At 42.7% G+C, this 27,657-nt stretch overlaps 1 protein-coding gene across 2 annotated transcripts in view; it reads left to right on the top strand.

Moving 5' to 3' along the window:
• The window catches only part of RBM27 (RNA binding motif protein 27), a 200,626-nt gene that overhangs the window by 36,549 nt on the left and 136,420 nt on the right, over positions 1–27,657 (top strand). For both annotated transcript variants that reach the window (XM_075344602.1, XM_075344603.1), the window contains exons 2-3: positions 1,080–1,198; positions 6,112–6,248. In XM_075344602.1, coding sequence (XP_075200717.1) covers positions 1,080–1,198; positions 6,112–6,248 — 256 coding nt within the window. The remainder of the gene's footprint in view (positions 1–1,079; positions 1,199–6,111; positions 6,249–27,657) is intronic.

The raw sequence follows: 27,657 nt of genomic DNA on the forward strand, positions 1-27,657 counted from the left end.
CATAAGTCACTTCGTCTTTCACTCGGCTGGCTACTGCCAGTGAGAGGAGGTGAGCTTTTCTGCAGATCAGAGCAATGCTGCTCTCAGCTACAGGAAATAATGAGTGATCAGGCTGCTGATCCTTATAGTTCCCAAGAGGGAATAGTAAAGTAAAATAAAGTTTTAAAAAATTTACCCCCCCCCCCCCAAAAAAACACAAAAATTACAATTTCAAATCACCCCCCCCCCCGTTCACCCCATTGAAATTTTAAAAGGATACAAAATATACACATTTGTTATCGCGATGTTCAGAAATGCCTTGTCTATCAAAATTTAAAATCAGTTAATTTGATTGGTAAACGGCGTAGTGGCAAAAAAAATCCAAACGCCATAATGCTTTTTGTCACTGCAAATTTTGTGATAACAGGCGATCAAAACGGAGCATCTGCGCAAAACTGGTACCATTAAAATAATCAGCTCGAGATACAAAAAATAAGCGGTCAATGAGCCGTAGATCTTGAAAAATGAGAACGCTATGGATTGTGGAATATGGCTCAAAAAGTGCGCCATTGTTTGGACAAATCTGTGATTTTTTTTAACTCCCTTAGATATCAGTAAACCTATACATGTTTGGTGTCTACAGACTCATACCGACCTGAGGCATCACACCCAGACATCATTTGTACCATATAGTGAACACTGTGAATAAAATATCCCAAAACCATCGAGCAGTCACACTTTTTGTGCAATTTTTTCACACTTGGATTTTTTTTTGCTGTTTTTCAATACACTATATGGTAAAACTAATGGTTTCATTCAAAAGTACAACTTGTCCTGCAAAAAATAAGCTTTTATGTGGCAAATTTGACGGAAAAATTTTAAAGTTACGGCTCTCGGAAGAAGGGGAAGGAAGAAAAATCGGAAAAACAAAAAATCGCTCGGGGGTGAAGGAGTTACGAGATCAGTTTGTCCCTGTAGATGGGACTGGGACTGCTTGTGACCTGATAATATTGGTTATACTATTGATTTATCTGCGACTGAGAATTTTATTTCTGATATTTCCTGTTGTTCACTGAAAGCAATTGTTTCCTTTCTTACAGATGTGATGCCGACCCTTCCGCTTTAGCGAACTACGTCATTGCGTTGGTACGAAAGGACAAATCTGAGAAGGAGCTAAAGGCTATCTGTGCTGACCAGCTGGATGTCTTCTTACAGAAAGGTATAGAATTAGTGTACAATGGGTGGCTTGGATGTGACACCGCCATAGGTTTGCAATGACACTTACATTTTTTAAAGTGGTTCTAATGAGAGAGAATACAGGAAAAAAAGTTTATCCAAAATCTGCATGTGCGATTCCATCCATGATGAAAGCGGCCTGAGCTGCTGGTAGGAGGCTGGTGTCATGGAAAGTCTGTAGGGTAGATACGAGGAGCTGCTAAGTCTTTGGCTTTGTGGTTGTTTTTTTTTTGTTTCTATGGTAATGAATGTTACATCACATGAAAGCCTTAGGCTGCTTTCACACATTCATTTGTGCTGAGCGGCACAATCCGGCTCAAAAACCTATGCAACGAATGCGGCGAAAAAAACGGATCCGTTGCATAGGTTTTTCCATGCGGCCCGTCCGGTTTTTGACGGATGCGGCTTGATACTGAGCATGCGCAGTACAAAAAAGTATCCGGCGGACGGATGCGGTTTTTGCCGCAGGACGCCGCATTCGGCGTCCATTGGCTTGCATTGTGAATCGCACTGGATCCGGCGCGATGCGTTTTTTCGCTGCACAAAAAACGTGCCAGGCAACGTTCCATCCGGCCGCCGCATGGGCTAAATATGCCGCATCCGGCAAAAACTCAATGCAAGGCCATGGGGCACAATACGGCACTATTGCAAGTCTATGCGGGGAAAAAACGCAACCTGTGGCAAAACAAAAGGTTGCATTTTTTTCTGCAAAGCGCCGTATTGTGCCGCTCAGCAAAAAACGGATGTGTGAAAGCAGCCTTATGTATCTAATATATGTTTTCAAAATTTTGTGTTTGATGTTTTATGGCAACAGTGTTCTACACACGTGGGAAAACAAAATGGCGGTGTCTAATGAGATATTCACAGCAACTGAGAGCAGAGGAGTGATAAAATTCTTGTTTCTGCAAGTAATGTCCATGAAGGATATTCATGGTGATGTGTCGCAGACATTGGGGGATCAATGCCCTTCATATTCCACAATTAAGAACTGGGTTGCCAAATTTAAAACTGTCCACTTCAGCACCAATGAAGAGGAACGTCCTGGACGACCGAGAGTGGTTGTTGTTCCGGAGATCGCCGATGCTGTGCACAACCTCATACTGGAGAATCGACGAATTTCAGCTAAAGCAATAGCAGACATCATGGTGATTTCCCGTGAACATGTTTGTGCCATTATCCATGAACATTTGGACATGAGGAAGCTATCTGCAAAGTGGGTCCCCAAATGTTTGACAATAGATCAGAGAAGCTTGGGAGTGAAAACGTCCCACTCCATTTGTCAGCGTTTCCGGACTGATAAGAACTTCCTGCATCGACTGGTCAGTATGGATGAGACCCGGATTTATTTGTATGACCCTGAAAACAAGGAGCAGTCAGAAGAGTAAAGGTACAGTGGTTCTCGTCCAAAGAAGCTCATGGTGCAAAAATCAGCCACTAAAGTGATGGTGTCAGTGTTCTGGAATAATGAGGGAGTGCTGCTAGTGGACTACCTTCAAAAGGGTTCCACCATCAATGCAAAGTATTACATTGAATTTTTGGACCAATTGAAGGTAGCTCTGAAGACCCAAAGGCACAGCAAGCTGTCCAAAGGAATCTTGTTCCTGCAAGACAACGCCTGTGGTCATACTGCACAAGCGACCACAGCAAAACTGGCAAAGCTGGGCTTTCAGCTGGTTGACCACCCAACTTATTCACCAGATCTAGCTGCCTCTGACTATCATCTGTTGCCATACCTAAAGAAACACATCAAGGGTACCAAATGTCACACCATTTCTGATGCCATGGCTGCTACAGATGCCTGGTTTGAGGCACAACTGAAATCTTTCTTTTTGCTAGGCTTACAGAATTCGGAATACCGATGTAAGAAGTGTGTTGACATCAGTGGAGATTATGTGGAATAAATGTAAAGTTTCATCATCCTATCTCGTTTCTTTCTGGGTAAAGCCAAACACTTATCAGCAGCCCCTTGTATCTGTGCTGATCATGGACCCAGGACCTTTCACCAGTTTGAGTATGATAAACTGGACACATCTTAGATATGTGGCTGCAAAGCTAAATAAAATATTGTGTTTTTTGTTTTATTTTTTCTTCTTTGTTGCAGAGATATTAGTAAAGTTTAGGTTATCATTTATGTAAAGTACATCTGGGAGTTACCAGAAATTTTGTCTTCTTCCTGCATCATGCAGGGGAGAAGAGAACCCTCGCTCATGTCGTCAGTGATCTCTGCAGCTACTGTGTACATACACAGCAGAGCTATGTTATGTAAAGCGGGATTTACACGCAACAACATCGCTAACGAGATGTCGTTGGGGGTCACTGAATTCGTGACGCACATCCGGCCTCGTTAGCGACGTTGTTGTGTGTGAAACGCACGAACGACCGTTAACTATCAAAATTACTCACCTAATCGTTGATCGTTGACCGGTCGTTCTAATCCCGATTATCGTTGCTGTTGCAGGACGCAGGTTGTTCGTTATTCCTGCGGCAGCACACATCGCTACGTGTGACACCGCAGGAACAAGGAACACCTTTACCTGCGGCCGCCCGCAATGAGGAAGGAAGAAAGGGGGCGGGATATTCTGGCCCCTCATCTCCGCCCATCCACTTCTATTGGGCGGCCGCTTAGTGACGCTGCTGTGATGCTGCTGCTTTTTAGAAAGGAGGCGGTTTGCCAGCCACAGCAACGTTGCTAGGCAAGTAAGTAGTGTGATGGGTCCTAGCGATGTTGTGCGCCACGGGCAGTGATTTGCCCATGACTCATAACCGACGGGGGCGAGTGCTCTCACTCGCGTGTAAAGCAGCCTTAACCCTTACAGGTCTCATCACTTGGGGTGGGGGAGAATAAGAGCTGACCGTGCTGTGAGATGAGATCTGGAGGGGCTTGTGGTGACAGGTCACTCAGCTCTGTTGTATCTCTGCACCGCTGCAGAAATCAGTAAGGAAGGCGGGTATGTTTGTTTCTTTGTGTTTTGCTACCTGCTTATGATTGGTCATCCTCATACAGGGGAAGAAGTACAAAAATCTCTTGTAACACCCGGTTTAACTGTAACATAAGTTATGCTGCATTTTTCTCAGCTCTGCAATATTGTATGATGTGTCCAGGGTAACATGCTCAGACTGATGAAAGGTCCTTTCTAAGTAAGTGAGAACACTATCCAGTCTTTAGCTTATAGGCTATGTTCACGCACTGCGTTTTTTACCTGCGTTTTTTACCTGCGTTTTTGGCCAGCAGTAAAAACGCACCAAAAACGCACTGAGAACGCGGCAAAAACGCAGGTGCACTAATCCTTCACTCTTGAGAAATTTCTTAAGAAAAATCATTTTTCTAGTGTGAACATAGCCATAGAGTTTTCTCTGAAATATGTGACACATTTACCACCCCAGAGATAACCTCTCTCATACAGTATATCTGACATCAGCCATTAATGTTACAAATCCAGATATATAATTTAAGGGTATGTGCACATGTTCAGTATTTACAGCAGAAAAATCTACAGCAAATACTGATGTATTGGCAGGAAAAACGCAGCATGATATACGTGTGTTTTTGATGCGTTTTTTTTTCCCCACTCATTAATATTGGGGAAATCTGCAGCAAAAACACTGAAACAAAGGACATGCTGCAGATTTAGGCTCCTTTCACATTGCTTTTTAGTGGCTCCGTCGGGGCATACGTCTGAAATCCCTCCGCCTTCCCCCACAAAACGTGTTTTGGACGTATGCGCCGACAGGGCCATTGAGTATAATGGAGCAGACAGACCAAGCACCATTTTCGGGTCTATACGCTTTCTGCATGCCGATGCCCAGACGTAGCAGACTACATTCGGGTGTTCGTCTGAAAAAAGCGTATACACCTGAAAATGGTGCAAGACAGAGCATATGCTTGGTCTGTCTGCTCCATTATACTCAATGGCCCTGTCGGCGCATACGTCCAAAACACGTTTTGGGGGGGAAGGGGCGGGATTTCGGACGTATGCCCCGACGGAGCCACTGAAACGCAATGTGAAAGGAGCCTAAAATCTAGAAGAAAAAAAAGAAGCAACTTGTACACGAGACTTCAGAAATCTCATTCACTTTGATGGCACTAGGAAATCTTTCAGCTTTTGTGACATCTGAGAAGAACAAATGTTCCAAAACCACAACGTGTGTACAGACCCCAAGTGCAGCAGTGCTGTGTTGTTGAAAACTGCCTGCAGCAGGAGCCTCTCCCTATTTATTCTGTCTGCAGTAGAAATCAAAGCTTGGTAAATGCCATGCCACATCAAATTACTGTCAGTCAGCCGATTGACTCTGAAAACTGAAGAGATGAGCTGGGAATCAACCCTTGTGCTCCTTCTAAATATATATACACCAGGTCACCATGCTTACATGAGGATGCCTGGAATTGGCTCGGGATGAGCGGCACTAATTCAGACTGGCTACAGGAATCCTGGGATGTATGGATGCAATGGCTACCAATGGGAGACAAGTGTGTTGTGGTCGGGTCACACATGGCCCAGAACTGAAATCTATCCTATGTAATGGCTTTCACATGTAAGCGATCTAACCATCGCACTGGAACCATGCAGGATTAGTTTTCTTTACTTGAAGACAGAAGCAGATCTTAAGAAACAAGGCAAAGTATAAAGCATTGACTAGCGCTATGTGCACAGCAATTCATCTTTACATTGCTGTGCGTTATGTTCATTCTTGGTAGAATAGTGCTTTTTCTAGCAGGTTCCTACTGACAACGATGTTGTGCGCACTACCTAAATATGTTATGCTCCCCTGTGTTCTGGTTAAAAACTGTTATTTTTTTTTTTTTTCCATACAAACAAGATGGAACCAGGGCTGTTTTTTCCCATTCAGAAATTGCTTACATATCCTTTTTTTTTATTTTATTTTTTTTTCTTTCAGAAACCAATGACTTTGTGGATAAGCTCTTTGAAAGCTTACACACGGGAAGCTATCTTCCTCCTGAGGAAACGATAAAGGTTGAAGAGAAGGAGGAGATACCAGAAAAGCGCCATGTGTCCATGGCCGGGACAGGACCGGTGAGTTTCCTTACTGCTTGGTGCCTAAATGCTGACGCTTTGCCCACAGAGCAGATCTTGCTGTTATTTGGCTCCTCTGATCCCAAGAACGCGATATGAAATGACCGCCACCTATACACTTTGTCTCTATTAACCGTTTCACAACAGGGCGTTTTCCATGCTTGCATTTTCCTTTTTCCTACCATTCTTTCAAAAGCAATTTTTTATTTTTCTGTAGTCGTGTAAGGGCTTGGGTTTTTTTTTTTTGTTTGTTTGTTGTTTTTTTTTTTTTTAGGCTGGACAAGTTGACCCCATGCAATGTATTAGACAACTGGAAAATTCATCCATTGTGGTGTTTTTTAGATTGTTTTCATGGTGTTCATTGTGAGGTAAAAATGATGTAGCAATATTATTCTCTTGTTAGTACAATTCCCATGGTGCAAACAGTGTGGTTTTTATGTTCTTGTTTAAGTCTCTAAAGAGGTTTTCTACTATTAATTTAACCTCTTATCATATGACCTAATAACCATTTTCCTAATATACTTTTATTATCTGCCCTGCTCCTGTAAGCCTACCTCTGTGTGGCTGCTATATTCCTCTGTGGTGATGCAGCATGGCTACTTCTGATCTATGGACTGGAATCAGACAATCACTGGTGGGGGCGGGGCTACATCTCGGTGAGTTACCACATTCTCCGATCAGACCTTACTCTCCTCTCTGCCGATGATTGGAAGCAGAGTCCCTTCAGCTGACAAGTACTTCGATGTGCTTATTAGAAATCCTATCACAAGGCTTGTCAGCCAAAGGCACGGCACTTCAAAGCTTCAGTACGATCGAGGGAAACTGGGGTGAAGCGCATCTGAGCTCAGACTCTGCTGAAGCTTTGCAGTGCCGTGCCTTCTGCTGTCCTGCCCTGTGATATGCTGTCTAATGACCAGCAGCACATTGTCAGCTGAAGCAATGGCACTCCAAAGCATGGGCAGGATGGAGGCAGAGAGGAGAGTGAAGTGTGATCTGGGCATCAGACTGCTGTCATTCAGAGTCACCCCTGCCCCCACCAATGACGTGCTCTGATCAGTCTGACTCCGGTCCTCAGATCAGAGGTAGCAATGACTGCATCAGAGGAATGTAGCAGCTAGACCAGTGTTGCCCAAACTCCAGTCCTTATGGCCCCCAACAAGTCATGTTTTCATGGATTTCCTTACTATTGAACAGGTGATGGGACCATTATCAAGGCATCACCTGTGCTATATTAAGGAAATCCTGAAAGCATGACCTGTTGGGGGTCGTGAGGACTGGAGTTTGGGAACCACTGAGCTATACAGAAATAGGCTTGCAGGGCATAGAAGTATATTTTAGTAAAATGATGTAGAAAGAGTTAGGTCATATGAGAAGGGGTTAAATACTTAGTCTTTAAAGCTAAAGTCCTATTGAAGAAAAAAAGGTTAGCTTGAGTTGCCATTTTTGGACACCTGTAACGTCATTTTTTAGTCAATGGAGCGGACCTCTTTGGATACTCTCGCACCAGGCGTTCCCACCACACTGTTGCATCCATCTTCAAGAAAGCCTTTAAGCACTTAGCATTTTTTATCAGACGAATGCAATGCAACAAAATGTTACATTACACTCAGACCAACGTTAATCAGTGAAGCAGAGCAGATGTGTACTTTTTTTTTTCTTTTCTCATGATGATTCGGCATGAGCAAAATATCACTGCATGCTGTGATTGGCAGTGTATCTCGTCCTACTGGCTCCCATACAAGTCTATGGGAGCGTGTGAAACACTGCACTGATGACATCCGAGTGCAGTCCGATATATACAGAGACAGGCAATGGAGAAGATGGAGAGATTGATCTCCCAACCTGTGATCTGACTCTGGCATGTGACAGAATCTGTGCTCAGTATGATGACACTCGGCTCACACTCGCAGCAGAGTGTCATTAAGGCTGGAAACGCATCTATGCGAGTAAAATCGGTCCGAGTTGGCTGAAAAAAACTCGGCTGATTTTAGTTCACGTTCGGTCCGAGTGCAACGCAAGTGCGATGCTTTTTCTGAATAAATTATTGATTTTGCTTGCGTGTGCGACGCGTGTGTCGCGTTTGCGATGCTAGTTTCTTGCAACATCTTATCTAGATAAAAGTGATTACACATGTCAGTTAATTTACCTTTGGGAATGTGATGTCACATTCATCTGTTGAATATTTAATGAGCGTAGTTCCTGCCACACTTGCAAATGTGAACGCTGGTGCGCGTGTGTGATCCTTCTTTTAATCAGCTTCCATAGGGAATCATTGAGAAAAATGGTTCGAGAAACTCACAAAAAAGCAGCATGCTGCGATTTTTTTTTTTTTTTTCTCAGTCCGAATTGGACTGAGAAAAAAATCGCAGATGAGAGCTGAATCATGCACTAACATGTGTCCGATTCCAATGCGAGTTTTTCTCACATTGCTCTACTGCGAGAAACTCGCAAGTGAGAAGCCGGCCTAACACATCACATCTGATTCCTTTATATGAAAGAAACATTGGATGCTATACACGTATGTGACCCCGTCTAACTGCAGTCCCATCCCATCTCATCTCCAGCTTCCCAGATCTCTCCAATCATAACCAGTATATGTGCAGCTAAATCTTTTCTGTGCAGGGCTACTCACAAGTCACCAGCTCCTGATCTATAGGTCTGTTTGACTAAATAGTCTGTTCTGTATCATTTCTCAGTGCAGGCTTCATCTACCAGCTCCTTCACCAGTGATTCTCTACCTATTTAGTTTTCTACTATAAAAAGTGTGGATTATTTTAACTCCTTCACAACCAGTGACCTATATTTACGTAATCAGCTGTGTCCTTGCTTGTGATGCGTGCACTCACGCTGAGCCTGCATCTTTCCTGGCACTAGGCAACTTTTTTAATCAGACATAAAGTACCTCTAACAGCTGCGGGTGGATCTTAGATTCATCTGCAGTTATTACAGTTATTGCCTCTGTCAATCACGGACAGTGGCATTTAACACACTGACAGGAAGTTGGTCATTGATCCTGCCCATTGACGTGCCAGTTACGTGATCACAAGGCAGAAATGGGTTGTCACTACAGCCATGGGACTGCTAAAGACCCCCTTCCCGTGCCTGTCATCACAATCCTTCTGTGAATGCTGGCCCATGGCAATGTTAACAGCGTAATGATAAAAAAAAAATCAAAATACCAGAAATTACACTTTTTAGGTTGTTGCATTATTGCACTGATGCTATACAAAACAATATTGTATTTAATCAAAAAGGTATCAATAAAAATGTCAGCTCAGGGCACGAAAAATAAGCCGTCACACAGTGCCAGTGTTAGGCTATGTGCCCACAGGGACAGTGTCCTGCGGATATATCCGCAGGACAATCCGCAGGTGCTCCCAGGAAACAGCACCACAACTTTTGTCTGTTTCCATGCTGCGGAATGTCGTGCGGATATAGTGCGGGCATTCTGCATTGAGGATACAGTACCATGGCTTCGGCACTGCATCCTCAATGCAGAACAAGTGCTCAGTGATCGGGGGAGTTCATACTTACCTCCATCATGCAGCACCTCGCTTTCTGGCAGCCCGGGTCACTCTCTCTCTCTCTCTCAGCGTCTGCAGAAGGTGGGCGGGCCTGAACTAGCTACGGCTGTCACATGACCGGAGCTCGTGCAAGCTCCGCCCACCTCTTCTTTCCTGTACCTGGATTCACCGCGCTCCTGTACACCGGACGGAGAAAGTGACTCCGATGAGGCAGGTAAGTATATGGGACCCTGCGGAGAAATCCGCAACAATAATTGACATGCTGAAGATTTTTCCGCACGGAAATCCGCACGATTTCCGCTGCGGAAAAATCCGCAGCGTGGGCACAGCATTTCCCAAATGCCATGGAAATGACTGGGAAGTAGCTGTGCTGCAGATTTCTGGAAAATCCGCAGCGTGGGCACAGCATTTCCCAAATGCCATAGAAATGGCTGGGGAGTAGCTGTGCTGCAGATTTCTGGAAAATCCGCAGCAAAATCTGCGCATTTTCCGCAGCGTAGGCACATAGCCTTAAAGGTCTCGGAAAATAGCGACAAAAGAAAAGGTGGGGTTTTTTTGTTTTTTTTTTTGCTTTTTAACAAATTTCTGTTGTTTTTTTTTTTCACCACTTACTAAACATGTATATTTTTTAAATTTTATGTATCTGTGTACTCGTACTGACTTGGGGAATTATACTGCAAGGTCACTTTTTTAAAACCGTGAACATGCTGAATAAAAAAACAACAAAAACCATTGTGTAATTGCTCTTACGTACTGTACTGTATGTATATACTACAGTTCAAGTGTTTGGGGTTACCCGGACAATTTTGTCTTTTCTGTGAAAAATCATACTTTTATTTATCAAATGAGTTGCATAATGAATACAAAATATAGTCCAGACATTGACGAGGTTAGAGATAATGATTTTTACTTGAAATAATTTTCTCCTTCAAACTTTGCTTTTAGTCACAGAATGCTCTCTTTGCAGCAATTCCAGCTTTGCAGACCTTTGGCATCCTAGCTGTTAATTTGCTGAGGTAATCTGGAGATATTACACTACATGCTTCCCCCCCCCCTCCCACAAGTTGGATTGACTTCATGGGTGGGCACTTTTGTATACCATGCGGTCAAGCTGCTCCCACAACAGCTCAATAGGGTTGAGATCTGGTGACTGGGCTGGCCACTCCATTACAGATAGAATACCTCATGCATAATTTGGAGGTGTGCTTTGGGCCATTGTCCTGTTGAAGGATGAAATTGGCTCCAATCAAGCACTGTACACAGGATATGGCGTTACAAAATGGAGTGATAACCTTCCTTATTCAAAATCCCTTTTACCTTGTACAAATCTCCCAGTTTATCAGCACCAAAGCAACCCCAGACTATCACATTACCTCTACCATGCTTGACAGATGGTGTCAGACACTCTTCCAGCATCTTTTCAGTAATTCTGTGTCTCACAAATGTTCTTCTGTGTGATCCAAACACCTCAAACTCCGATTTGTCTGTGCATAACCCTTTTTTCCAATCTTCCTCTGTCCAATGTATGTGTTCTTTTGACCATGTTAATCTTTTCCTTTTATTAGCCAGTCTCATATATGGCTTTTTCTTTGCCACTCTGCCCTGAAGGCCAGCATCCCGGAGTCGCCTCTTCACTGTAGACGTTGACACTGGCGGTTTGCGGGTACTATTTAATGAAGCTTTCAGTTGAGGACCTGTGAGGCGACAATTTCTCAAACTAGAGACTCTAATGTACTTGTCTTGTTGCTCAGTTGTGCAGCGGGGCTTCCCACTTCTTTCTACTCTGGTTAGAGCCTGTTTGTGCTTTCCTCTGAAGGGAGTAGTACACACCGTTGTAGGAAATCTTCAGTTTCTTGGCAATTTCTCGCATGGAATATCCTAAATTTCTAAGAACAAGAATAGCCTGTCGATTATGGACTTTATATGACTGTTCATTGTTATATTTAAATATTACTATCTATATACTGAGCTATCTTTATATGGCAAATGTCAGTTGTACCATGTTTGAAATTGTTAATAAAACGAAGTTAAAAAAAAATAAAAAAAAAATAGCCTGTCGAGTTTCACATGAAAATTCTTTTTTTCTGGCCATATTGAGAGTTGAATGGAACCAACAAATGTAATGTTCCAGATTCTCAACTAGCTCAAAGGAAGGTCAGTTTTTTAGCTTCTCTAATCAGCAAAACTGTTTTCAGCTGTGCTAACATACTTAAACAAGGGTTTTCAGGTGATTTCTAAACATACATTAGCCTTCTAACACAGTTAGCAAACACAATGTACCATATTATATATAACCAATGTTTTATATATATATATATATATATATATATATATAGATAGATAGATAGATAGATAGATAGATAGATAGATAGATAGATAGAGATATATATATATTTATTATATATGTGTGTGTATTTGTACCTTTTTATAAAATACCGGCCTTATTTGCCGCTGATTCCCATGTGTCAGTTGCTCCATATTAAATATCTTTGCACTGTGCTCCTTGTCCTCCAGTTCTTATACAATGTACCATTAGAACACTGGCATGGCGGTTGTTGGAAATGACCCTCTTTACACCTATGTAGATATTGCATTAAAATCCAGACGTTTGCAGCTAGAATAGTTATTACCACATTAACAATGTATAGAGTGCATTTCTGTTTAATTTTTAATGTTGGCTTCATTGAAAAAAAAGTGCTTTTCTTTCAAAAGTAAGGAAATATCTAAGTGACCCCAAACTTTTGAACTGGTGTGTGTGTGTGTGTGTGTGTGTGTGTGTGTATGTACTGCATATATGTATGTATGTATGTATTATAGATAGATAAAATCTATATCTAGCTCTGGCAAAAATTTCTGATTTTTCTCTTTTATAGGTATATTGTTGAGTAAAATGTGAATTGTTCTTTTATTCTATAAACTACTGACGTCTCCAAATTTCCAAGCAAAAAATTTTGTATTTCTTTTCTGAAAATGACAAATAACAAAACCATGCATTGCTTTCAGACCTCAAATAATGCAAAGAAAACCAGTTAATAATCATTTAGAAACAACAATACTAATGTTTTACCTCAGGAGGAGTTCAGAAATCAGTATTTTGTGGAATAACCATGATTATTTAATCCCAGCTTTCATGCTTCTTGGCTGCTTTCCACCAGTCTCACACTGCTTTTGGGTGACCTTTTGCCCCTCCTGGCCAATAGAATGAGGTGGACTCTGGTTGGAAAGCACCTGACAATGGAATCCACATGTAGAGAAGCTGATTTTTATAACACTGTGCAGTGGTCTCTTAATTTTTGCCCGAGCTCTGTGTGTATGTATTATATTATCATCCTGGGGTGAAGGGGTGAAAGATATTGTCCAGTTCCTAACTGCCATTTCATGAATAGAAGGGGATCCTCTGAGTCCTCATTTTTTTTTTTTTTTTGTCCAGGGTGGAAAGTCGGCCTCTCGTTGTGTAGCACTTGTCTTGCCCTGCATTACGGGGACACCCTAACGCTGGACTCGGACGAGTGTATGGCATCTCATGCGACAGCATCGGTTGCGACATGCTGATGACCCCCGCTCAGCCGAGTGTCATGCGACTGTAACCCGATCCTGCAATCAGGTCACAGCTGCGAAGCTGAGGACGGGCACTGCGGAGGAATGGGAGGGGTTAATCCCACCCCCACCCCCCATCTCCTCCATTGTAAGCAGGGCTGTGGAGTCGGTAAGCCAAACCTTCGACTCCGACTCCGACTCCTCAAATTCTCTTGCACCGACTCCGACTCCGGCTCCGACTCCGACTCCGGCTCCGACTCCGACTCCTACATATATTGCTTATAGTTAGGTGAAAAATTTATTGTAGTACATGAATATGTGTATGTGAACATCAGACATTTAATAATTTTTATGATACAATAATCAAGATATTTGGATAGAACATAAAATATATTTATTGGAATACAACTTTAGAACACAAAAAACTGTAATAAATTGTAAATATGTAATACACTATGTAATATACAGTAGATTACATATATATCTTGTGTGTGTGTATATACACTGTATATATATATATATATATTATATATATTACATATTTACAATTTATTAGTTTTTTTGTGTTCTAAAGTTGTATTCCAATAAATATTTTATGTTCTATCCAAATATCTTGATTATTGTATCATAAAAACAATTAAATGTCTGATGTTCACATTGTACTACAATACATTTTTCACTTAAATATAAGCATTATACTAAATGTTGTTATTTAGTAAAATATTCAGCACATTCTGCATTGCACTCCTGTCCCCAATTTATTATATATTTTAGGAGTCGGAGTCGGTGCATTTTATACCGACTCCGACTCCGACTCCACCAAAATGAGCTCCGACTCCGACTCCACGACTCCGACTCCGACTCCACAGCCCTGATTTGTAAGCCTGTGTTTAAAATATTTTTTATTTTGAAAATTTGTGGGGAAGTACAAATTTGAAGGAGTTGTATTGTCATTGCATTAATCATTCTTATGTTCTATAATCTTACCATTTCAGTACTATAAAAATGGGAAAGGGAGTAAGGATAGGAAGAGGAGTATGGGGTTGAGGAGAGAAGTGAAATTTTAATTGGCGAAACTGGGAAGAGGGGGAAGGAAAAAGGGAGGGAAACTGGGAAAGGGAGAACATCTAATAAGTTGGTTGCAATATGAGGGAGAATATGAGGATTAAACATATATAACAGTTATAATTAAAAAAATTGTTTAAAAGAACAGAGAGTCCTCAGTGGTTGATACCTTTTAATGGCTAACTGAAAAGATGGTAATAATTGCAAGCTTTCGAGACTACTCAGGTCTCTTCATCAGGCATGGTATAACACAAAATCTGAAGAGTCACGTATTTATACACAACAGGACTTAGAATAGTGCAGTAAAAAAAAAAAAAAAAAAAAAAAGGAAAAAAAAAAGGACAAGTTATATGAAACAGAACTATCTCTATGGCAGGGGGACAAGCTGTTCTAGCCATAAATACTGCTGCAGTTCAGTGTGAAAGTTTTATTGTCCTTTGATAAGGGTCTGGTCCAGGGCTGTGACATGCTCGGATGGTCAGAGGAGCACATCTTTTAACTGATGTAAAAAGACATGAATCCATGAGACACATTCATTCCTTCTCTGAATGTGTCAAAGGTCATCATAAGTTTGTACTCCCATAGTCTCCTGTCTCTCTGGGACTTGAAGTTTCCTTTCAATACCAGCAATTTCATGTCCATGATGCTGTGGTCTGGGTTACAAAAATGTTTGGCCACAGGTAGATCCATCCTTTTTTCTCTAATTGTGTGGCGGTGAGAATTCATCCTTGTCCTGAGCTGTTGTCCTGTCTCCCCTACATACAGACCCCCAGTTGGACATTTGGTACATATAATTAAGTACACCACATTGGTTGTGGTGCAGCTGAACGTACCTGGGATCTTGTAGTCCTGATGTGATCTGGGAATCTTTATCTTGTCCGTTGTCAATATTAATGGACAGGTCTTGCATTTTTTCTGGTTGCAGGGAAATGTTCCTGTTGGTGTTGGAGAGGACAGGGAGCTTCTGACAATGATGCTTCTTAGATTTGGGGGCTGTCTAAAACACAGAAGTGGGGGGTCTGGAAAAATAGATTTTAACCGGGCATCTTTTTGCAGTAATGGTTGTAGTTTCCGTGCAGCTCCTCTAAACACCTCCAGATGTGGATTGTAGGTGACTACAAGAGGGACCCGGTTGTTCTCTTCTTTGGTTTTATAATGTAGAAGATGGTTTCTTGATATTCTGGTGGCTCTTATAATCTGGTTTTCAATTGTTCTTGGGTGGTAGCCTTGATTCAAAAAGGTTTTTCTGAGGCCCTCAAGGTGATTGTCTCTATCTGTACTGTTGGAACATATCCGATTGTACCTGATAGCCTGGCTGTATACAATAGAGTTTTTTATGTGTTTTGGATGAAAACTGTCCCATTTCAGGTATGTTGGACGGTCAATTGGCTTCTTGTACAGGGATGTCTGTATTTCATTGTTCCGTAGTTTAATGATGGTGTCCAAGAAGTTGATTTCCGTGCAGGAGTAGTTGAGTGTTAGGTTGATGGTGGGATGAAACTGATTAAATTGTTCATGGAAGGTCTTCAGCTGCTCCTCAGACTCTGTCCAGATGATTAAAATATCATCAATGTAACGGTAGTAGGCCAGAGGCCTGATAGGACAAGAGGATAAAAAGTCACTCTCAAGCTTGGCCATGAAAAGATTTGCATATTGTGGTGCCATTTTGCTTCCCATTGCAGTCCCAGTCTCCTGTAGATATATGTCATTGTCAAATTCAAAGTAATTATGGGTGAGGATAAATTTTGTAAGCTTCACCACAGAATTGGCATCAGTTCCTGTATTTTCCAGGAAAATTTTGCAAGCATTTAATCCATCCTGGTGTGGAATATTCGAGTACAAGGATTCCACATCCATGGTGGCAAGGATGGTTCCCTCTGGAAGAGGACCTATTGAAGGCACAAAAGCATCTAACCTGACAACTTGGAAACCAAGTCCATTCAAGGCACAAAAGCATCTAACCTGACAACTTGGAAACCAAGTCCATTCAAGGCACAAAAGCATCTAACTGTGTTATCAATCTCTCGGATTACAAACCAAACAAAATGGAAGTTGCTGTGCTTTCTAGAGGACTCTCATTTTGTCCGACTAAAGCTCTAGACAAAATTGAACTCTGCAGCGACATGGAAGATTACTTCAGGAGACTACGTCTGAGGGAATATTTTAGCCAATAGGTCCTCTTCCAGAGGGAACCATCCTTGCCACCATGGATGTGGAATCCTTGTACTCGAATATTCCACACCAGGATGGATTAAATGCTTGCAAAATTTTCCTGGAAAATACAGGAACTGATGCCAATTCTGTGGTGAAGCTTACAAAATTTATCCTCACCCATAATTACTTTGAATTTGACAATGACATATATCTACAGGAGACTGGGACTGCAATGGGAAGCAAAATGGCACCACAATATGCAAATCTTTTCATGGCCAAGCTTGAGAGTGACTTTTTATCCTCTTGTCCTATCAGGCCTCTGGCCTACTACCGTTACATTGATGATATTTTAATCATCTGGACAGAGTCTGAGGAGCAGCTGAAGACCTTCCATGAACAATTTAATCAGTTTCATCCCACCATCAACCTAACACTCAACTACTCCTGCACGGAAATCAACTTCTTGGACACCATCATTAAACTACGGAACAATGAAATACAGACATCCCTGTACAAGAAGCCAATTGACCGTCCAACATACCTGAAATGGGACAGTTTTCATCCAAAACACATAAAAAACTCTATTGTATACAGCCAGGCTATCAGGTACAATCGGATATGTTCCAACAGTACAGATAGAGACAATCACCTTGAGGGCCTCAGAAAAACCTTTTTGAATCAAGGCTACCACCCAAGAACAATTGAAAACCAGATTATAAGAGCCACCAGAATATCAAGAAACCATCTTCTACATTATAAAACCAAAGAAGAGAACAACCGGGTCCCTCTTGTAGTCACCTACAATCCACATCTGGAGGTGTTTAGAGGAGCTGCACGGAAACTACAACCATTACTGCAAAAAGATGCCCGGTTAAAATCTATTTTTCCAGACCCCCCACTTCTGTGTTTTAGACAGCCCCCAAATCTAAGAAGCATCATTGTCAGAAGCTCCCTGTCCTCTCCAACACCAACAGGAACATTTCCCTGCAACCAGAAAAAATGCAAGACCTGTCCATTAATATTGACAACGGACAAGATAAAGATTCCCAGATCACATCAGGACTACAAGATCCCAGGTACGTTCAGCTGCACCACAACCAATGTGGTGTACTTAATTATATGTACCAAATGTCCAACTGGGGGTCTGTATGTAGGGGAGACAGGACAACAGCTCAGGACAAGGATGAATTCTCACCGCCACACAATTAGAGAAAAAAGGATGGATCTACCTGTGGCCAAACATTTTTGTAACCCAGACCACAGCATCATGGACATGAAATTGCTGGTATTGAAAGGAAACTTCAAGTCCCAGAGAGACAGGAGACTATGGGAGTACAAACTTATGATGACCTTTGACACATTCAGAGAAGGAATGAATGTGTCTCATGGATTCATGTCTTTTTACATCAGTTAAAAGATGTGCTCCTCTGACCATCCGAGCATGTCACAGCCCTGGACCAGACCCTTATCAAAGGACAATAAAACTTTCACACTGAACTGCAGCAGTATTTATGGCTAGAACAGCTTGTCCCCCTGCCATAGAGATAGTTCTGTTTCATATAACTTGTCCTTTTTTTTTTCCTTTTTTTTTTTTTTTTTTTTTTTTACTGCACTATTCTAAGTCCTGTTGTGTATAAATACGTGACTCTTCAGATTTTGTGTTATACCATGCCTGATGAAGAGACCTGAGTAGTCTCGAAAGCTTGCAATTATTACCATCTTTTCAGTTAGCCATTAAAAGGTATCAACCACTGAGGACTCTCTGTTCTTTTAAACAATTTTTTTATCTCTACTGGCTAACACGGTACAAAGATATATTTTATTAGTTATAATTAAGAACTATGAAATATATCACATTTGTCAATGTCTAGAGGATTTCAGTATTTATAAGAAAACCCGAGCTGAAGGCTAAATAATAAGATGAACACAAAGACAACCACATGTTAGAATTCAATTAGTAGGATCATCTGATCTCATGTAACACCTTGGCGGTATTGATTCCATGGATTCCACTGCCGGAAATATTTAGGGAAATTATTGTTAATAGTGGCATAATGTTTCTCAAAATTGTTGTGTTGGGCTAATGCTTCAATAAGTTGTGTAATAGATGGAGGGAGGGGATTTTTCCAGTTGGCTGCAATAAGGGATCTGGTCGTGAGGAAGATGTGGATAATAATAAATTTGAAGGATGGATCAATCTGGTCAAGGTCTAGAGAGAGGAGAGCTAATTGGGGGGTAATAACTATGTTGGAATGGGTGATTTGATTAATTAGTTTGGATATTTCTATCCAGAGGTGTTTTAATATTGGGCAATCCCAGAAAATGTGCAGTAGGCTACCGGAGCCGTTACAGTTCCTCCAGCATGAGGAGGAGTTGTTTTTATTAATTTGGTGGAGCCTGAGTGGAGTAAAATACCATCGGGTGAGACGTTTGTAGTGGGATTCTAAAAGAGAAGAGCAAAGAGTTAAGGAATTTGTTGCTTTTAAACCGATCTGCCAATTCTCTTCAGAATAGGATTGTTTTAGGTCCTTCTCCCAATCCAGCATGTATTTCAGTTTCTCGAAATTTAGATCTTCTATTAAATGTTGATATATATTTTTTGGTTTTTCCAAATAGGCACACTATTTGGGTTGCAGAATAACGTATCAATTATCTCTGGTAGGGGATTGTTATTAAGGATTTTACGCAGGGATTCTCTGATGGGAATAAGAGTTTTAAAATCTGAGTCGGGTATTTTATGCTTAATTTTAATATCCAGAAAAGAGAGAAAATCCAAACCATCATGAATGTCGCTAATTTTGTTTAGTTTTGAGTTGTGCCATGAGGTCGGTATCTTCTGGTTTGCGATAATAGCTAGGAAGTTGAGACTAAAGTTTCTAATTTGGTTATATTTGTTTATTTTAGGAGTTTTGTTAGCAAGGTGTTTCCATGCCTGTATAGAGGCTCTCAACGTGGGGGGATCAGGTGAAGGGAGAGATGGGTTGAAAAGATGAGATAAAATAAGATGTTTAAGGGGACGATAGTTGTTAAAAAATAATTCCAAATCCACCCAGGGAAATGTTTGAGTCTCCCACCCAGCGTTGGCTTTGTTTGATTAAATTAGCATTGTAATATCCCAATAAACTTGGAACACCAATCCCACCCCTCACCTTATGTTTGGTTAGAATAGTTTTGGAGACCCTTGCCCTCTTACCACCCCAAATGAAGTCGTTTATTGTTTTTTGTAGCTTGTTTATGATCTTGATAGGGATATGGAGAGGGATGGATCTAAATAAGTAGAGTATTTTGGGTAGGATCATCATTTTAAAGCTGGTGTCACACTAAGCGACAGTGACGTCGCTGTTACTTCACCATTTTCGGTGACGTAACAGCGACCTTGTAAGTCGCTGTTATGATCGCTGCTTAGCTGTCAAACACAGCAGAAGCAGCGATCATAACGTCGCTGTGCTACATGTGCAGAGAGCAGGGAGCCACGCTTAGCGCTGGCTCCTTGCTCTCCTAGGTACAGTACACATCGGGTTAATTAACCCGATGTGTGCTGCAGCTACATGTCACAGTGCAGAGAGCAGGGAGCCGCGCGCACTGCTTAGCGCTGGCTCCTTGCTACAGTATACATCGGGTTAATTACCCGATGCATACTGCAGCCACATGTCACAGTGCAGGAGCCGGCACTGGCAGCAAGAGCGGAGGCTGGTAACCAGCGTAAACATCGGGTAACCAGGGAAAGGTCTTCCCTTGGTTACCCGATGTTTACGCTGGTTACAGCTTACCGCAGCTGCCAGTGCCGGCTCCTGATCGCTTCATTTCGTCGCTCTCTCGCTGTCACACACAGCGATGTGTGTGTCACAGCGGGAGAGTGACGACCAAAAAATGAAGCTGGACATTCAGCAACGACCGGCGACCTCACAGCAGGGGCCAGGTCGTTGCTGGATGTCACACACAGCGACAGCGACGGGACGTCGCTGCAACGTCACAGAAAATGGTGACGTAGCAGCGACGTCGTTGTCGTCGTCGTTATGTGTGACACAAGCTTAAGAGTAACTATTCTCCCCAGCCATGAGAGTCTATTGTAATGCTATTAATTAGTCGATCAGTGTTGACATCTACTATGTTCTGTAAATTTTTGGTAATCTGTATTCCTAAATAAGTAATAGAGGTGTCTTCCCATGAAAAGGCAGAGCATGTCTTGATTAGACTAATAGTGGGGTCATCGAGGTGAAATTGGAGGATTTGGGATTTTTTGGCGTTTAGTTTGTAATATGAGATTTTTGTGAAATTATCTAGGGCCTTAATCAATTCCAGAACAGAGGGAGCTGGATCTGAAAGGGAGAGGATAATGTCATCTGCAAAAAGTCCAATTTTATGATGTTTGGTTTTTGTAGGGATTCCTTTGATTTTATCATTGGTTCTGATAAGTTCAACTAGGGGTTCAATTGCAAGGACAAACGGGAGAGGGGAGAGAGGACAGCCTTGGCGGGTACCGTTGGTGATACCAAAGGGGGCAGATAACTGGTTATTGGCATATACTCTTGCAGACAGTTTAGAGTATAATGCCATAACCGTATTGATAAAACTGTCCTCAAAGCCAAATTTGGACAGAGTCACCCTCAGATACTGCCAGTTTATGCGATCAAATGCCTTTTCAGCATCTAGCGCCAGCAGTATGGATGGCGTTTTGCTTTTTTCCATCTGATGAACAAGGTTGATAGTCCTCCTTGTGCCATCGGAGGTTTGCTTCCCTTCGACAAAACCAAGGTGATCTTTATCAATAATTTCTGAAATCAACTTTTTGAGTCTGTTTGCAATAATTTTGGCATATATTTTAATGTTTGTATTAATTAAGGAAATGGGTCTGTAATTGCCGACAGACTCAACATCCCCACCGGATTTTGGGATCAAAGAGATCGTTGCTTGTAACATCTCAGTGGGGATAGTACCCGTCGAGATTTGGTTGAATGTTTTAGTCAGGTATGGGGAAAGGAGGGTGCAAAAGGATTTAAAATAATCATTCGTAAAGCCATCTGGTCCGGGGGCTTTTCCTAATTTTAGGGAGGAAATTGTATTGAAGACTTCAGTTTCAGTGAAGGGAGGATTGAGATTTGCAAGTTTATTGGGGGCTATTGTAGGGAGGTTTATTTTTGACAAATTTATTGATCATTTCAGGGGTTGGCTGGGGGGTAAGGGGATCATCTTTTAGGTTATAGTTGTTCATAATATCTGGCAAAAGCGTCAACAATATCCTTGGGATGATTCACTAAAATGCCACTAGTGTTTTTTATTGAGTTGATCCTTTGTTTAACTCTAATTGCTTTTACTTTCTGGGCCATTAATCTAGTTGGCTTGTTAATGGAGGAATAATATTTCATTTTTGAGTAATAAAGGTGACGGTCAAACTCGTCAAAGAGTAACCCTTTCAGTTAGATTCTAAGGTCCAATAGATCCTTATGAATGCTCGCCGATGGGGTATGTAGATTTTGTTGGGCTTTTTCTTTTTGGTTGATTGTGTTTTGGATCAGGTCAATTTTTTTTCTCCTCTTTCTTGTGGAATGCAGATAGTTTTTTATTAGCTCTCCTCTCATGACAGCTTTATGGGCGTTCCAAATTGTAGTGGGACATAGGGATTTGTGATTATTCTCGTCAAAATAGTTTTTAATTGTTCAAGTTGGGTTTTATATGAGGGAAGGTTGATTAGGGAAGGGCTACATTTCCATACAAGATTCCTTTTGGGCCTGTGAATTAAGTTGTATTTCACACATAACCGGGGAGTGGTCCGAGAAGGTTTTCTTGAGGATTGTAGTGTTTTTAAATTTGGAAATGGTAAAAGAGGTGGTGAGGATCAAATCAATGCGAGAGAAGGTCTTATAAGTATCCGAGTAGTAGGTGAATTCTTTCGAAGTGGAGTTAAAACTTCTAAATGTATCGATGAATTCGTGTGCTAGCAGCCAATGCTTTAGAGAATGTATAAAGTGTCTGGAATGTGCAGTGGAATCCATAAATCGGTCTGGAACTAGGTTGAAGTCTCCCAGTAGGAGTATATCACCTAATTTTATTTTTTCTATGGTGTTAATAACCCTCTTGAGAAAGCCGATCTGGCCAAAGTTGGGGGCATATATGTTAGCGATGGTACACAGGTTGTTATTTATCACACATGTGAGAATATGGAATCTACCCTGCTCATCCTTTGCTTCATTGACAAACTGAAATGAAACTGTTTTTAACCAAAGTTGATACTCCTGCTTTCTTCATTGAGTGCATAGAACACGTGGGGAAAATCTTTGTGTTCGAACCTAGGGTGATCAAGTTTTGCGAATTTGGTTTCTTGCAGACATATAATGTCTGCAGCTGTTCTTTTTATGTCTCTCCAAACAAGAAACCTCCTTCTTGGGCAATTAAGACGTTGTAGCTTAATAACTTAGTGGACATAAAGGTCAATTAATGTGCAATTCAGTAAACGTAAGCCTGTGCGTATATCGCACTGCACTGGGATAACATCCAAGTGCAGTCCAACGTATCTCTCGCACCCATTCACTTGAATGAGTGCGAGGGATACAGCTCTCGTAGAAAATCACAGCATGCTGCCGCTTTTCTCGCATCCAGATTCTGGATGCGAGAAAAGCTGACTAACTGCTCTCACTCATTGACTAGCATAGGTCCGAGTGCAATGCGAGATTTTCTCACATTGCACTCGTCCGATATTTACGCTCGTGTGAGCGTATCCTAATGATACCACCTGTGGTGGCGCTCCCGTGGATTTGAACACTTTTACTCCCGATTTTCCCAACAGATGATAGTCAGTTGTTGGGGACCTCCGTTGACTAACTTATTGACTAGGATCCCTTCTAACAAGTCTTGATTGTCAAAATTGAGAACTCCTGTGATATATGCAAGTCATGACACTATATGTGACTTATTCACAACTGGACAGTTTTATTTATTGCGAAAGCACAATTTTAGAGAATTGCTGTCGCACTGTGTAGCTTTAGCCTAATCGGTAATATAAGCCAGAGCACTGATATTGTATGAGGCAAGTAATGCCACGTATGTTTAAAGACCAGGCATTCACAACCCCTTTCACACTTTCTTTTGTTGTACAACCGTGTAGAGAAGTAAAGCTGGGTTCACACATAGCAACAGCGACAACGACGTCGCTGTTACGTCACCATTTTCTATGACGCAACAGTGACCTTGTATGTCGCTGTTATGATTGCTGCTTAGCTGTCAAACACAGCGACGCAGCAGCGATCATAACGTCGCTACATGTGCAGAGAGCAGGGAGCCGCGCACACTGCTTAGCGCTGGCTCCCTGCTCTCCTAGCTACAGTATACATGGGGTTAATTACCCGATGTGTACTGCAGCTACATGTGCAGAGGGCAGGGAGCCGTGCACACTGCTTAGCGCTGGCTCCCTGCACTCCTAGCTACAGTACACATCGGGTTAATTAACCCGAGATAGGGCCCGTCATTTACACTTAGGCTGCTTTCACACATCAGTTTTTTTACATCAGGCACGATCCGGCGAAAAAACTGATGTGACGGATCCAGCGAAAAAACAAATCGGTTGCATCAGTTTTTCCATCAGTACCTTCAGTTTTTTGACGGATCCGTTGTGATACTAAGCATGCTCAGTTAAAAAAAATGGATCCGTTGGCTGGATCTGGTTTTTGCCGCATTTTACCAGATCCGGCGTCCATAGGCTTTCAATTGTAAATCATGCAGTACGACGCCGGATCCGGCATGATACGGTTTTTCGCCGGAAACAAAAAATGCTACAAACAGCGTTCCATCTGGCCAACGGATTAGCTATGTGCGCCGGATCCGGTGCACGCCGCATGAAACGCAAGGCCATGTGGCACAATCCGGGGCTAATTGTATGTCGAAAAAATGGATCCGGTGGATTGTGCCGCACGGCAAAAAACGGATGTGTGAAAGCAGCCTTACGCACATACATAGGATCCTCTAAGGTCACTAAAAATAGTGGAGATCAGGCTCTCTTTTGAGGTGTCTCCAACACGCCACTAGTGCAACTATCGAGGTCAACCTCTCATTCTGTAAAAGTCAGGATGTCGGAGGTCAGAGATAACGATGGCCTTTCAAGTAAAGCCGTTGATCGAACTCTCACAAAGAATTTATCCAGATTATTATTATTTATTATAGCAACATTTATTCCATGGCACTTTACAAGTGAAAGAGGGTATACATACAACAATCATTAACAGTACATAACAGACAGGTATAGGAGGAGAGAAGACCCTGCCCGCGAGGGCTCACAGTCTACAGGGAATGGGTGATGGTACAATAGGGGAGGACAGAGCTGGTTGCGCAGTGGTGTACAAGACTGAGGGTTATTGTAGGTTGTAGGCTTGTTGAAAGAGGTGGGTCTTCAGGTTCTTCTTGAAGCTTTCTACGGTAGGGGAGAGTCTGATATACTGAGGTAGAGCGTTCCAGAGTATGGGGGAGGCGCGGGAGCATATATTTCAAGCAGACTGATTTACGCTCCCATCTTTACCCCGACTCTGATACCAGTGAATCCTGACCATGCACATTGCACGCATGTGAGGATTCACACGTCTGCAGTCACACAAAGGGACTACAGACTTATGGATTTAGACCGGACAACCCTTTTAAAGCCCTGGAATTGAGAGGGGATACTGAGGGGCGTACATAGAAATCATGGGCCCCATGGCAGAATTTCTAATTGGATAATAGGATGAACAAGCTGAAGAGGAAGACCAGCAAACCCGATGGTTTGCTACTTTCAATAGAACGGCGGAGAAGACCTTAGCTCTTCTTCCACACGATAATGTTCATACTCTGCGTTTATCCATCAAATCGCCATTGCTCCAGATCAAGCTGAAGGCTATTTAAATATTAATAATAATTAATAACATTCTGGTATTTTTGAAGGGCGCAGGATAAGCTGGGTCTATTTGAATTGATGGATCTTGTGCTATCAGCTGTGTATAGAGGTGTTACCGGTCATTGTAGTCCTGCCTGGGATAATATGGAAAATCCTAAGTATGGATCTGCAATTTGCCTAGCGGCTGGTATGAAAACTGCCATATTATTTGTTTGTGTTTTTTAATAAAGATCGGGATATGAAAAAAAATGACACACAAATCTGATTCTAGGCCTTTCTTATGATGGCTCCTGTTTTCTCAGCTGTAATCATTTGCGCCTCATTTATATTGTAATTTTGTGTCCCTGGGATTTTGATTAAAGGGAATTTGTTACCAGGTTTTTGCTACTTTATGAGAGCAGCATAATATAGGGGCAGAGTCCCTGATTCCAGTGATGTCAATTACTGGGCTGCTTGCTGCCACTTTGATTATCACTGTTATATCTAACTAGTCATCTGTCTATAGAGCTCTGTATAACCCCGTCCCCACCACTGTGGCAGCTCTATGCCCTTGTACATTGTACCCAGCTGTCAATCAGTGGTGCAGGCGAGGCTCATGACTGTGCTTAAGAACCTAGCCGCACATTTAATAGTCCTAGAAATGATTAATCTCCTAAAAAAACAAACAAATTTTATCAAAATTACAGTAAGTAGCATAGTAAGTGATACATTGCTGGAATCAGGATATCTTTCTCCCTCCGCCCAATCAGACGTATCAAACATCAAGAAGTCAGAGCTGCGGCTGTTTTGACTTATTGTTGATACATCCAAATGTGGTGTGAGACTGACCGGGGTTATCTATGACGGCCGGTATGTCTCGCCCCGGTTGTGCTCACTCCATGATAGGAAGTGAATCCACTATAGGGTTAATGCTGTTTCCTACAGGCTGAGGGAAGGGTTAAATAGAATCAGGAACAAGGGCAGGTGTGCCGGGTGTGAGGGAGTGAACACAACTCCCTGAGTTTTTCTGCTGGAGAGGCACATGTATTGTGTTATGGACTTTTGTTTTGGACATTAAACCGTGTGCTGTGAACCTTAATGCCTGGATCCCGTGTCTTCTGCTGCGCAGCCGACCACGCTACCTCACATATGGTGGAGAATGCGGGCATGACAGCCGGTGAGGTGTAGCATCCATTCCTGGTGACCCAGTAGCACATGTCCTGGATTCGAGCGGCTATACTACAGCCCAAACCCGGCGACGCCATGGAGGACATACTAAAGCATTTGGCTCAGGCTAATGCACAGCAGCAACAGACCAATGCACACCTGCTCCAATCCTTGCAAATGCAGGAAAAAAAATTCCAAGAACAGATGGATCAGGCCAATGCACGTCAGCAGCAATCCTTGCAAGTGCACCAAGAACAGATGGAGCAGGCCAATGCACGTCAGCAGCAAGCCTTGCAATTGCAGGAAAAAAGGCACCAAGAACAGATGGTTCTCCTGGCCAAGTCGATCCGTGCCAGACCGGCAGCAACAACCCCGGGACCGGATGACGACGGCAGCGTCCGGAAAGCGGTGAGACAAGCGCTGCAAAAGATGACCCCGGGTGATGATGTGGAAGCGTTCCTGGCGGTGTTTGAGCGGGTAGCCGAGCGGGAAAAGCTGCCGACCCCGCAGTGGGCTGAGGTATTGTCGCCCTATCTGACGGGGGAACCCCAAAAAGCGTACCTGGACCTCTGTACCGAGGACGCCATTGACTATGTGACCCTGAAAGCCGAAATACTGGCTCGGTTGGGGGTGAATACCTATGTACGGGCTCAGCGGGTAAATCAGTGGTTCTTTGAGGAAGCCAAACCCGTACGCTCCCAGGCCTATGACTTGTTGCATCTTGTAAAAAAGTGGTTGCAGCCTGACACTCTGAGCCCGGCGCAAATGGTGGAAAGGGTAGTAGTGGATCGTTTTGTGCGCACTTTACCCGTCACCGTTCAACGGTGGGTCGGACAGGGTGACCCGAGTACCCTGGACCAATTAGTGTCCCTGGTAGAGCGGCATGTGGCTACACAGGACTTGATACGGGACACTGAGACTTTGCGTACCGCCCGTCGGTCTGGCCCCTCCAGGCCTAGGGCCAAGGACCCACCGCTGACAACGGTGCAGGAGTCCCCTACCGTCCCGTCTGAGGCCGTGGCCACCATTCCTGAGGTCCGGAAGGTTCTGTACCCTAAACGACAACCCGTCAAGGGGGTTTCCGTCCCCATTAGATGTTGGCGGTGCCAGCGGGTGGGACATATGG

This window comes from Anomaloglossus baeobatrachus, chromosome 4, assembly GCF_048569485.1.
Source record: "Anomaloglossus baeobatrachus isolate aAnoBae1 chromosome 4, aAnoBae1.hap1, whole genome shotgun sequence".
NCBI classification, from domain to species: Eukaryota; Metazoa; Chordata; class Amphibia; order Anura; family Aromobatidae; genus Anomaloglossus; species Anomaloglossus baeobatrachus.